General features: G+C 40.1%; 1 protein-coding gene across 1 annotated transcript in view; it reads left to right on the plus strand.

The window, feature by feature from the left end:
- The first annotated feature begins 11,860 nt into the window (after positions 1–11,860).
- The window catches only part of LOC307016253 (N-lysine methyltransferase SMYD2-B-like), a 5,759-nt gene continuing 3,571 nt past the window's right edge, over positions 11,861–14,048 (plus strand). The window contains exons 1-2 of the mRNA XM_079645292.1: positions 11,861–12,111; positions 13,854–13,917. Coding sequence (XP_079501418.1) covers positions 11,942–12,111; positions 13,854–13,917 — 234 coding nt within the window. The 5' untranslated portion in view covers positions 11,861–11,941. The remainder of the gene's footprint in view (positions 12,112–13,853; positions 13,918–14,048) is intronic.

Consider the following 14,048-nt stretch of genomic DNA (forward strand, 5'->3'; position numbering starts at 1 on the left):
TTGGTGTTGTGGGTTGTATGACACAGGGGCTATATCAGCCGCCCAATAATTGGCCAACCTTTACACGTGCACATGGCTGCTTGACGCTAAGCCCCCCGCACATGACGCTTGTTAGAGCAACTTTCAACACGTAGTTAACAGCAATAAGGAGGAACTGACAACATACAGCAGCACTTCTCATGGCCTTTGTGATAACAGTAAACATGCTAAGATGTTCATCACCCTCGCAGCTCCATCATCCATATGTCCCCAAGTTTAGAAAGGTCCATGGGCATTTAAACAATACCCCTCCTATCTCTGTCAAGGGCATTCCTTGGCACTACAATAGGACCATCTCCTCCCCCTGTATTTTCCTTTCCTCCCCTCCCTCCTCATTCTCCAGTCCCTCCATCAAAGGGCATTCCAGCTCCAGAGCCCCCTAAGCCTTTCACTCTAGGCCCGTCCATGTGACACGCAGACAGTCATCTTTAAGAATTGATTCACTCTGGTATCCAAAGCCTATGGACCATGGCTGCCAAGATACCCAGCAGGCGCCACTCATGGGGTCCAGGTACACAACAGCTGCTCCCCAACAATAACGGCAAAAAATGGAAGGCACTCAGGGGGAAGATGCAGCTCTAACCTCCCTCTCAAGCCTCAACTGGTCACCTTGAGCCAGTTGTTGCCTGCCCGCCTGCCTTCAGAGACCACAAAGGATTAGGTCTTGTTTTGGGATGAGGGTAGTTGCTATTGAAAGACAACTATAATTCACAATAAGAATGGAGAACGCAAGGCGCAGGACAAAAGCGGAAGAGAGAAATATGTTACCCCTCCTTGGAAGTAGCATGCGTTGACGGCTGTTCTGCCAAGATGGTACAGAGTGACACATGGAAGACCATAAATAAGACAATGGCATGTTGTTTTCTTCTGAGGCCCCCAGAGGTCAAGTGAAGGAGATGCAAGCCCGTCCCTGAAACCTCACGCACACATGCACACGGGGAAGTAATGCTGGGTATGTCGTGGTACCACAGATAGAGATCGCAAATCACACAGAAGGAGACAGGGGAGATATTACCTCACCTGAAGTGTTTCCATAAACTCCAGTGTACCAAAGCCTTGGGAAGTGGTATCACTCTTCAAGCAGGTCCTGACCCACACATACTGTGATTTATAATGATACAATCCAGGACATCATCTATCATAAATAAAGGAGATCAAATGAATAGACTGAGGCTGTGTATAAGGACAATTATGTATAGTTGAGCCACTGTATGTTCTAAAACCTCATTCCAAAAGGGTTTAGGAAAGAGGAGACATATATCTGTCACCATTTCCTTAAAGTTAAGGAGACATTAAATACAACATAGAAAGAGAAAGGAAGATGAGGACGGTGAAGAACTTGGCACCATCAGTCTTCCTATTAAAGCGGAAAAGCAGAAGAGGGAATTGAGAGCTGGAGAGAGAGGGGGAATTTACCAAAGCAGCTCAGGAGGGCCCTCATTACGATATTAAACAAGATTTAATAAGTGAGAGTGATTTGATGAGGTGATTATCCTGGCCCATTAATCAAGCAGGCTTCTGGCCTCGCTGTAATATGGCCCATCTTTCCCCCTATACCAAAGCCTCTTTAGACGCTGAGCTCCTTACTGCGCTAACGCCGCTTCAGAAACAACACCAGACCAACACAAAAAAGCATTTTACGTCTCATCTCTCGACCCTGCGGGTATTTTCGATGCTCACTCATCCCTCTGCCTCCCTGCCCGCTCTTCTGGTGCATCTGGTGAATTGAACTCCTTAACATCTGGGTCAGAAAGTAAAGTCTTATCAGAGGGAGCTAAGAGTGATAACTGGCATTGATAACGAGAAAGCATCTGTTGGCTTTAAGGCTTTTGGTTGGAGAACAGAGGGAAGTTGCACGGATTTCACAGGATTGTTGGGTTTTGTAGAGAGGCAGGGGAAACGGCTTGTGTGCGTGCTTATGTGTGTTTGTGTGTGGATAAATGTGTGTGTTAGTGTTTGTGTGTGGATAACTGTGTGTGGACGGGCTGATTCATAGAATGCTTCTTAGGGAAATTAGGTACAAGTTGCATCAGAACATGTGCCAGCGCAGTCTGCTGTTTGTGCTGAACCAGGTCAAAATAAAGGGACAGGCTGACCTCTCTACACCCTCTATGGCTGCAATTTATTCTTTTTTCTTTTTCACTATAATTGAATTTGTTGATTCTTAAAAAAAAAGTCAGTTCATCACTTAATCGTTTTAAGACAATACTGGAAAATATTACAAATTTCAACAGCCCAAAATGGCATCTTTAAAATGCATTTTTGTTGTTGTTGCACAACAGTCTGAATGCCATAAGATGATCAATTTACAAAACACGTAATTGATTAACCTAGAACCAGCAGATGTTTGGCATGTGTGCTTGATAAGTAGCTTAAACAATTGATCTATTAAATAATTTCAGATTAATTTTACGTCACCTAATTAATTATCTGATTAATTTGCTAATTGTTACAAACATAACACCATCAGTTCTGTGAATGTGAAATGATACGTAAAGTCATCAATAGCAGACATTGTCACATTTTTTAGCAATTTTCCAAAACTGAGATTCATTTAAAAATAATTATATAAGTATATTTTCTAAAATGAGGCCTGGACTTTTGTCAGCGCTCTTTTAAAGAACCTAAGAATATAATTTCTAAGGACGTTCTTCAGCTACATTTGTAATTATTTAAATAATATAAATGTGCCTTCCAGCACCACAAACTGAAACGATTTCGGGGAAATGAAGAATACGCTATATGAGTATATTTAAGATTATCACTGTAAAAGTCTCGACCCTATAATTGGAGCACAATCAAAGACATCCTATAAGTTGTTTGGATTTCAAGCAATGCAATGATACTTGGAGTAAACCTCTAGGGCAGCCATATACCTTTAAACCTTTAAAATGTTTTGTAGGTATAATAGCTAAGCTATTCCAGTCCTGGAAGATGCACATATTAAAATATGTATAATACACAGTTTGGAATAATATGAAGCAGTTGAGTCAAAGACAAGAGGCTATATATAGCCTCAAGAGTGGGAGAGAAAAGGTATTACAAAGACAGTCATCCCCCCCAAAACATTTTGAAAGCTCAAGTGGAAGAAGATTACCTTAAAGCAGGCGTGGGACGGAGCTTTTTCCGGGAACTGCCTGAGAGTATTAATACAATAAGCACAGAAAATATAATACAAGAATGTTTTTATCAACGTAATCCGGAGAGATGAGGCTGAATCGACCTGGACTGTAATCCCAAGGAGAAGGTCCCCTAGTTATCTTTCAGCTAGGACACACACACACACACACACACACACACACACACACACACACACACACACACACACACACACACACACACACACACACACACACACACACACACACACACACACACACACACACACACACACACACACACACACACACACACACACACACACACACGTGTCTCGTCCCGGCTCCAAATAATCAACAGATAATCTTCAAGAGGATGTTGTCCCTTCAGACTCATCTTTAATGAAATGTCCCCACTAGCAGTGAGGGTCAAGAGGTCAACTACTCAGTGATGCTATCAATGAAAGGTTAGCTTGTAAATATTTCTATTAAGAAGACATGTCTTACCGTTTTTGGAACGGTTATTTGTCTGATTAGATCCTATATTGGATTTCGGCTGAATTTATCCTATCCAGTTTTTGCAAGAATAACCAAAGCATGATATAAGTGCATCCCTTATGGCGTATATTTGGTAGGGCTCTACTCTGTTACACTCCACTCACTCATTTTAAGGTTTTTCACTAGGGATGATACCTGGTTTTTATACGTAGGCCTAGTACCTTTTCCTAGTTTAGAGTCCAGTTGCGTTGTGTCATGTCCCGTTGCTTCATGCCGAGAAGCATCGGACAGAGCCTTACTGCGCAGTGTAAATGAGGATTTAGATGTTTAGCATTTAGCTCCAGATGGAATCCACTTCCTGTTGATTTTAAATTAACCTCACTTTATTCATTTATCAATTTAAATGCAATCCCTTATCATGTTTTCTCTGCACTATTGTAACATTTCTAACTCATTAATTGCTTTCATTGACTTATATTATGTGTCTTATTGTATCTTATTTAATTATTTGTAGTTGAATAGCTTTAATCTTTCTCTTGATCATGCTTTAAAAATGTTATTTCAACGTGTTTCTTTTGCCTCGTAAAAAGCCCTTTGATTTATACATTGTGAAGCTGTTAGATAATAGCAGAGCTAATAACCAGTGTAACTGTCGTTAAGAAACATCTCCAGGGCAGAAAGTAGGGGTTTACTTGAAGGACAGACACAGCATTTGGTAGCTGACACTCTGACTGCTGTAAGACAATGTCGCCTTGGCGGGTAACTTTCTCTCTCTCGCTCGCTCCCTCTCTCTGCCCCTCCGTGTATCTAAGCAGCGTAATTTGAGTAAATGACAGGGGAACATCTGCTGTGCATAAGAGAGAGGCCAACACTTTAACATGCAGATGTCTCTCTCCATCTGCATTAATTCAATAATTACCGCAATGGAGGGAGGGGGAAAAAAATCTTTTTTTATAGCTTAAGACAATGTTATCTGTGCCAGTTGGTATGGGCAGGGGAAAGGGGGGGTTGTATGTGTGTGTGTGTGTGTGTGTGTGTGTGTGTGTGTGTGTGTGTGTGTGTGTGTGTGTGTGTGTGTGTGTGTGTGTGTGTGTGTGTGTGTGTGTGTGTGTGTGTGTGTGTGTGTGTGTGTGTGTGTGTGTGTGTGTGTGTGTGTGTGTGTGTGTGTGTGTGTGTGTGTGTGTGTGTGTGTGTGTGTGTGTGTGTGTCTATGCGTGTGTGTGTGTTTGTGTTTGTGTGTGTGTGTGTGTGTGTACATGCTAGAGTTTTGTGAGGGGAGGGTTAGATTATTACACCATTTAGCCAGAGCAAGCTGTCACATTGCGGAGAATCTCACTAATTCCATTGTGCCCTTGGTGAGTCACTGGCAGACTCCAAGTGACCGATGAAGCCTCCACTGGACGACCAACCTGCTTCACTCTGAGTGTATCTGTGTGTGTCTTGTATTGTGTGTGTGTGTGTGTGTCAGATGACTAACATGTGTATTTTAATGTCCGCAGGAGTATGTGAGTGTGTACTTGAAAGCATGACAACCAAACTAATTCACTCACACCAGAGAATGACAGGTCAAGGCTTTGACATACCACTGAATCAGTCCTTGTGACATTTTAAATGTCAGGCAATCATATTTTGGCTTGCACTATAATTTACACTGAACATTTTAGGCCAAGGAGAGCATTAACATGTAATGGTTTCCATTTAAACAAGAGCTAATTACTGTATTGAGAGGTGGGCTCCAATATCTAATTTTCACCAAAAGCATTTATAAAGCAATCAGACAAATCTGAATATAATGTTCTTCATCAATGAATTGAAGATATGACATACAAAATAGAAAACTTAATTCAACACATCAAGAGGTCACTTTGCACATTAAAGACACTCAGCATTATAACCAGAATGTTTGCTTAAGTTGTTTACCTGGCTATAAAAAAGAAAACTGTTATCTGATACAACAGTAGCCAGTTGTACAATAGGTTCACATGAGTTCCACCAAAAAGCATACCAATGCTGCAACAACCTGTGAGGGCCCATGACCTCTTAAATAAAAGGTCACGCTGTCAATGAGTGGCTTATACACACGCTCGCACAGACACACACAAACAATTAAAGGATGTCTCACTGTACATATGCGATTACACACATAAATAAACATACAACCTGACACAATACCCAGGAGCATGCACACACTTGCTCATACAGACGAGAACACAAACACAAACACAAACACAAACACAAACACACACACACACACACACACACACACACACACACACACACACACACACACACACACACACATATATCTTACTCTTAGATGCCTGCCAAACATAGTGACAAATAGGAAAATATGTGTATACTTAGCAGGCCAACTTCCTTTGATTGCAGCAGTGCTGCTGTAGGAAACAATGCACATGCACTATTAATACACCAAGGAGAAAGAGAATTCCTCTTAGAGGAAAGCTCAAAGGAGCCATCGGCCGGGCTATTTACAGACTTACTGACTGATTGGATAACTGACTGCACTATACTTACTGTAGTTCCTGCATCTTGTCTTACTCGCCCCTTCTTTTCTGCAAGGACTCCGACATGCTGACACATACAGTACATTGTGCATTGAGGGTCAGTGGTACATATTCCTGCAGAATACATTATTTTATACATTTTGCTGACTATTCTGGTTATGTCCGGTTCGGTATTAGGATATCAAGTAGAAGGAAGTGCATGAGGAATGTAACAGATCTCCTCCACGGCTGTATTGCATCCACACGTCTTTGACATTTGACTGTTGGTAAATAGCCGCGCGGCCACACTTATGATCGCCTCTCCTTTCTAAAAGTGCCCAGTTAAAGAGCATCAAATCCCCACTCGCTAAACCCACACAAGCCCAACCTTCATTAGCATAGCTAACAAACTCCCTGAAAGAGCAACAGTGAGGAGAGAGAACAATGGCAGTCTATTAAAGTGGGAGATGAGGGGGTGAGAAGAGGAGACGAGGGGGGAAGCTATTGTTCTGGTCTTATTTAGCCCTTGGTGTCACCCTGCAACTGTTGTCGCTTCTAAGTTTAGCCGGACGGCTGAAGAGGACAGGGAAAAGAAAAAGGAGGAGGAGGAGGAGGAGGAGGAGGAGGAGGAGGAGGAGGAGGAGGAGGAGGATGGAGGACGGAGAGATGGTGTGAGGATGAAAGTTGGAGGATAAAATAGATGCAATTTGAAGATGGAAAAATTGCGGGTAAGGTGATGTCAGTCTCCTGGACATGTTCACAAAATATAAACTCACGTCACTTAGTTTATGAGTTCACCATAATGTACAGGATCAACAATAATTTGACCATTTCAAATCATTTTAAAGCAGATCGAATATCCCATTAGAAGCCAAACTGAGTTGCACTCTGAAATAAATGTAAATCTTATATGAAATAAATCTTAATGTCCAATCAATATATACTTAATAATTACAAGTTAAAGCAACATTGTTGTCTATTGCCACTTTAAAATCTTGCTCCTTGAATTCAGAGGGGACAAAACAAATTGGACAAATGTCATGAAGCTGCTCTGAGATCAATTCAGGTGTACCGGGTCAGCCCGGCAGGTGCATTATGTACATGCAGAACTCAGAAATGTTCACCGTGCTTAATTAATCTTTCAGAGAAAATTGTTACAAACAAATCAAAGCGAGCTCAACCTAACTGAAGCTAAAGCTGGATTGCATGTTGTGGTAAATTGATATCAGTTGCAGTATCCTGATGAGCCCAAGAACAAACCTTGACCTTTCTCCAGCGAGGCACCTTCTCTCAATTCTGTATTGAGTCAGTAAAAATCATAGACATACAAAAGTAAAAACTGTTTGTGTGCTTGTGTTTGTTTGTTTGTTTGTTTGTGTGTGTGAGAGAGAAACAGCAGTGTCAAGCATGAGATCAAACTAGACTACAAATAGATGACCAAAGGAGCCAAAATAAGAGATGAGGCAAGACCCAAGGAGAAAGAAAGAGGGAGACAGATTAGCCCAGCTGTCTGCTCATAAAGCAGCCGAGGGGTGAGGCGCTAAGTCCCCCAGTGAAAGCAGAGCTTAGGTGGGTGACACAGGGCAGTGGACCCCACTCAGCCCGCAGTGGTCTGCAGTGTAGCGCCTGAGCCAAAGCAAAGACACATGGATAAACAGTGGGAGATGAGGCTCCGCGCCTGCAAAGCCCACAGGGCTAAGACGGCCGGGCGGGCGAGCGGGCAGGCGGCACATTCCCCCCCAGCCAGGAGTGGAGACAGGGGGGTTAAGGCTTAAGGCTTGGCTCCCTAACTGACGAGCGACGAACAGGATGGCACACATTGTCTCAGTCAGTGGGTTCATCAGGAAGAATGTGGATTTATTGTATATAGCTTGGGCTTCGGCTCAGGAGAATAAAGGCACAATTACATGGGGTCTTGGTATCCAACCCTTCCCCGCACCCCTCCAAAACACAGCACAGAATTACCAATTACTATGTCCGCACTCTCTCCACTGTACATAAACACACAGCAACGTTCATCTCTCAAGCCATGCCCTGCTGATGACCCCTACTTAGCACAGCAGCCTGGGAATGGCCTGTGATGACAAGGTCATGGGTACGAGGTGAGGAGGCCTGGTTCACCGCCACTGCAACACCGAAAGTAGCACAGGGTCTTTAACGGCACTAGATTTCACACACAACCCTCTTCCACGACCTTGTGGCTGTTGAGGCATTAGCAGCTGCTGTTTTACGAGGTTCTCAATGTGATAATGAATGTTTATCCATCACCAGTATGGCCATACGTTATACCTACAGTGTCTTCTAAGGGTGTAAAAACAGCCAGAGTGCTTATGTAGTTTGATCCTTGAAGAGGTAGAGGTTGAAGAGAGCTCTGACAAGATGCAGATAAATTGTGTAGTGTACTGTAGTGTAGATTTGTCCAAAGCCTTTTAACAATGTGTGTCTTCCCTCACGTTTTCGATAAAAATACACAGTGAGTAATACTGGTACTTCAAATCATCACATGTTTCCACAATTTGTCTTATATTAACAATAAACCGGTCGACCTAGCCTGATCTGTACAAAGCTTAGACAGACCACTGTATACATGTATGGCTTTAACTAAAAATATGTGAATTGTTATTTATCTTTTGATGAATTTCTTCAATAAATTGTTTGGTCTATGAAAATAGGGTGAAATGACAAATTAAGTTTAGATGAACTCAAACTAATTAAAAGTACAAATGCTTTAGTAACAACCATTACATTTGAGCTGAGGAATGTCAGGCCAAACAGGTCAGGTTTGACTGTATCTATTTAATACATCTGTCCTGTCTCTTTTTGATTCTGTCTCTTATTCTGTTGATTTACCCTAACAGGGTTTCCTTGAGAACTAAATCTACTTAGGATTTATTGTTTCTTATTATTTCTCGTCATTGGAAATTATAATCCGTTCACCTAATCCCCCTCTCCCTCCCTCTCTTTCAGATCATATTCATCAAGATCATCCCCTCTGACAAAGCAAGAAATCAGCACAGTGGGGAGGTCTAACAAGAGCATGTACTGGAACATGGGGGTTTTCTTCCAAATCAAATCAGGTTCCTCTGATGTAATCAAGACGAGACGCCAAAGACGACGACATAATCTCCCAGGGACATGCCTCTATTACTTGCACGTTATTAAAAAATGAAGAGGAACACATCTTTAGATTGAAAGACTGGAAAATGGAATTATAATAAATCAGGGGAAACTGGGGCAAGGTTGGATAAAGCCTTCAGATAGACATGATAGACAAATCTTCACTGTGTGTGTGTGTGTGTGTGTGTGTGTGTGTGTGTGTGTGTGTGTGTGTGTGTGTGTGTGTGTGTGTGTGTGTGTGTGTGTGTGTGTGTGTGTGTGTGTGTGTGAGAGAGAGAGAGAGACAGAGAGAGAGAGAGAGAGAGAGAGAGAGAGAGAGAGAGAGAGAGACAGAGACAGAGACAGAGACAGAGACAGAGACAGAGACAGAGACAGAGACAGAGACAGAGACAGAGAGAGAGAGAGGAGGCGATTGTGCGTTTAATGTGTTTGCATGCGGTGTTAAAATTAATATTTAAATGTACTTAAGATCATGTTCATGACCCTAGCGCTCTCTCTCTCTACTTCTTGGAATAACATCAGGAGCGTGTCTTCATACTAAGAGTCACTCAGTGTTTTTGGATTATCTGTCTGTACCAAAGTTGGCCAGTAGACTGCGATGCATCATGGATTGGCTTCTCCATCATGTGAGGGTGCACTTACAATTCACACCCACATGATGGCACAACATAACAGAAGTGAACACCAGCTGGAAACTTGAGGGCTGTTTCAATGTATACCATCTGACCTGGTCTAACCTGCACAATGAATAAAGTATAACATAAATACTGTAATCAAAGCCATTGTTGTAACAGCTAAATATTACATTTTGTACAAATATTCAGTGGACTAATATACAAAAGCACAACTACCAAAACACTGAGAATTGAATTATACAAAAAGTTGGCATAATCTGAAAATATATTCTAGCCCTTCACCACCAGATGGCCTTATTGAACTGCAGTTAAAAGTACCAACACTGTGGAAATGAACTGTGGGATATGTATATGTAATATCTGTTTGTTTTTTGTCATATGGATGTATGTACAGTATTGTTGAATACCGACATTGTTTAAATACAATATCCAGCTTTCTTTTTTTTTCATCATAGTGTATTAATGTCGAAAAATATCTGAAAAAAAGGTATTGTATAAAATGTTGGAAAAAAGTAATTCTATAGCATGTCGAAAAATATCACCAAAAAAGAGAAGTATAGTATGTCGCAAAAAAATCATAATATGTCCAAAAATACTCTAAAAGAAGTCATAATATGTCAAAAAATATGAGGAAAAAGGTCATATTATAGCATGTCGGGAAAGAAAATCATAGTATATAGCATGTCGAAAGACAAGTCTTATAGTATGTTGAAAAATATCACCAAAAAAGAAGTATAGTATGTCGCAAAAAAAATCATAATATGTCCAAAAATACTAAATAGTAATAATATGTCAAAAAATATGAGGAAAAATATCTTATAGCGTGTCGAAAAATATCAGAAAAAAGGCATAGTATGTCGAACATTTTCAGAAAAAGGTCTTAGTATGTCGAAAAAAGTCTTAGTATGTCGAAAAAAGTCTTAGTATGTCGGAAAAATGTATTAAAAAGTAATAATATAGTATGTCGAAAAATATTTCATAATAGAGTATGTTCAAAAAAAGTATTGTATTAAAAAAATGATCAGAAAAAAGAGTCATAGTATTGTATGTAGAAAAATAAATATATAGTATGTGGAAAAAAAGTCATCGTTTGTCGAAAAATATTATAAAAAAAGGTATAGCATAGTATTTTGTAAAAAAGATAATAGTATTGTATGTCGAAAAAAAAGTCATAGTACGTTGAACAATATCAGAAAAAAAGTTATAGTATATGTATGTCGAAAAATATCAGAAATAAAGTCATAGTATATAGTATGTCGCAAAAAAGTATGTCGAAAAATATCAGGCGAAAAAAAGTAGTTACTTGTTGGCTATCTGTCTCTTTTGTTTTAGGGTTAGGATTAGGGTTAGATTGTAGAGATTATTTTTGAGAAATAAAAATAATTTAATAAACAAATAGTATATTTTTGTGAAAATGGCGACATGATAACACACATCTGTATTTGTGAAAAAGTTGGAAAATGAAATCAAAAAGTGGCGACAGATAACCCACAAGTACCAAAGTCATAGTATACTGTAGTATGTCAGAAAAATATCAGAAACATTTCATAAATATCTGGAAAAAGTAATGGTAGACCTATAGTATGTTAAAAAAAATCATATGATGGAAAATATCAGAGTAATAAGTAACAAAGTAGGCTAACATGTTGAATGAAGTTTAGTATGTTAACAAAATAGTCATAGTATTTTATGTAGAAAACATGTCCAAGTATATGGTACATTATAGTAAAACATATCACATACAAATAGTCATGTCAGTCAAATCAAGTAGAAAGTATATTTAAAAACTATGGTAGGCTATAGTAGCCTATGTGAAAATTCCGTCCAGTCAGTGGTTCACATGACATGGATGTTTTCCAACAAATTAGACTTTTAAACAAAAACTGCTGAATGTGTGTCGAACTCCCCACAGTAAACTCACTTTACCAACATGTATTACTGGGAGGTTGACGCCCCAACGCTCGGAGCTGAGGGGCCACATCCCACTTCACTCCCGGGTCTTCCTGGGTAACGGGTCACTTTGGAGGAAGACAGCTCAAAAGGAGGCACTATGACGGGCAGCATCGCGGGAATCGAGAGGTTTGACAGTCCGGGTAAAGGGCGAGGTCTCCGCGTTACTAAGCCCTTTAAAACTGGAGAGCTGTTGTTTTCCACTCCTGCGCACTCTTATGTTCTGTCAGTAAAGGAGAGAGGCTGCTACTGTGAGTTCTGCTTCACCAGGTAAGGGACGGGTTATTTTAGCCATGCCTGCTATGACAAAGTATTTGAGTGTCATTTGATAGTTAAAAAAGTGTTTAATTTGCCTATACATTACTGATGCAGAATCTCAATTTACCAAATGTCTTAATGAGTAGGTCTCTATAGCCTACTATTCACTACCAAGCACTGCACCATATAGGCGTCTTGTCGTAAAAACGTCACTCAAATAAATCTATTTTGGTTATCTAGTTCATAGATCATGTGTCTATATGTGTAACCTCTCAGAACCACTGTAGCCTACGAGTATTTATGAATACAGTGAACATAAGCTTAAGATGCTGTTACCTGAGTAGCATCATGATTAATACAGTTTATTTCATCTGCAGCTACATTGTGATTTATGGATGGGTTTCAAATAGCAAGGATAGCTCTGGTATACAGCATATTGCTGACACAAATCAGTTATTATACATTTGAACAAATTATACACACAAGTGCATATATATTCTCTTGAAATCATTTCAAATGACACGCAGCATCATCAATTGTTTAATCATAAGTCACGGGGCACATTTCATGATCTCCTCCAGCATGCTGTGCGTTAAGAAAGGTGATGTGGATGGCATTAAAGAAATGCAGAAGATTATAACTTTAAGACAAACTCTCAAACACATCTTTACTTTGGGGTCGCACACATTGCTAAGTTCTTATGATTAAATAAAAATAAACTGGCTGCAATAATATAAATTCACCAAAGGCAAACCTAAGATAAAAGGTAAAATCGCATCATGCAAAACTTGCACAGCGAACACTTTTTACTAAAAGGTTTATTTTAAAATGTGACAACTCCAGTCGCTTTTATGACACGTTTAAGTTATACAACTCAATGAAAATGCTGCCAGTTACTGCTATGGGCTATTTCTGGGAATCTTGCCACTTTCAAAATGAAATAAATATTACTAAAAATAACACTCTAAAATTGGTATTTTGTGTGTTTTTCCCCCGCAATTATCACAGTATTTCTTGACACAGCTTTGACTTGGTGTGTAGGATGATTGTCCATCAGTAGTAACATTGTGAATATTACATTTTCTTTTAAAAACACAGGATTTTACAAAACACAGATATAGACAACACTTGTAGAGAATTAACTTTGTGTGTTTCAGCTCTCTTTAATTGGATACTCTGCACATATTGCAGAATACATGACTGTGAGAGTAAATCATCAGCGTGAACCTCTGTATCATACCTGCGCCCTACATAAGGAAGTGTTCTCCCAGCTTTAGCCTGTCATGTTTCACAACACAGTTTGCTTGACTAGGCCTGACTACTAAATAGCAAGAGTTTAAACATGAAATGTGTGGTCTGTTGGACTGCTTCACTATTCAGTGGGGTAGAGAGACAGCTGCTCCTACACAATGCCAACTCTATTAATACCACAGAATGTTTTAAACCCTTCATTGCTATCAGTTACGACGGGCCACCAGCAACTGCTGCTTCTTGTCTCAAAGTAACGGAGGATGTTTATTTGTCCGAACCCACACTTACACACTTAAGCAGCTGCAGACTCACATTCAAGAACATTCTCAGATACAGACATTCACAGTGTTAGCTATATGCGGATCAGTCTTTTGTATGCAGGTTAATATCCACATATTTTATTTTTGTCGTACCAGGACATGATAGAATCTTTCTGTATGTTTTTAATTGTATCCTGTTTTCAATCCATGAGCTAATAGACCCTGTTTTTTTGTCATGAATAGGAAAGAAGGCCTGGCAAGATGTGGGAAATGCAAGAAAGCCTTCTACTGCAATGCCAAATGCCAGGTATGAGAGTGTAAGAGGGGAGACTGTGCAGAATGACTGCAGTGTAATGATTCCTGAAGGGGATGAACCCTTGTGATGTAGGTCAGTGGTACTTGACCAGGGGGTCCTGACACCAAAGGGGGTTGGGAGAT

Source organism: Notothenia rossii (genome assembly GCF_949606895.1).
Source record: "Notothenia rossii genome assembly, chromosome: 8".
NCBI lineage: Eukaryota > Metazoa > Chordata > Actinopteri > Perciformes > Nototheniidae > Notothenia > Notothenia rossii.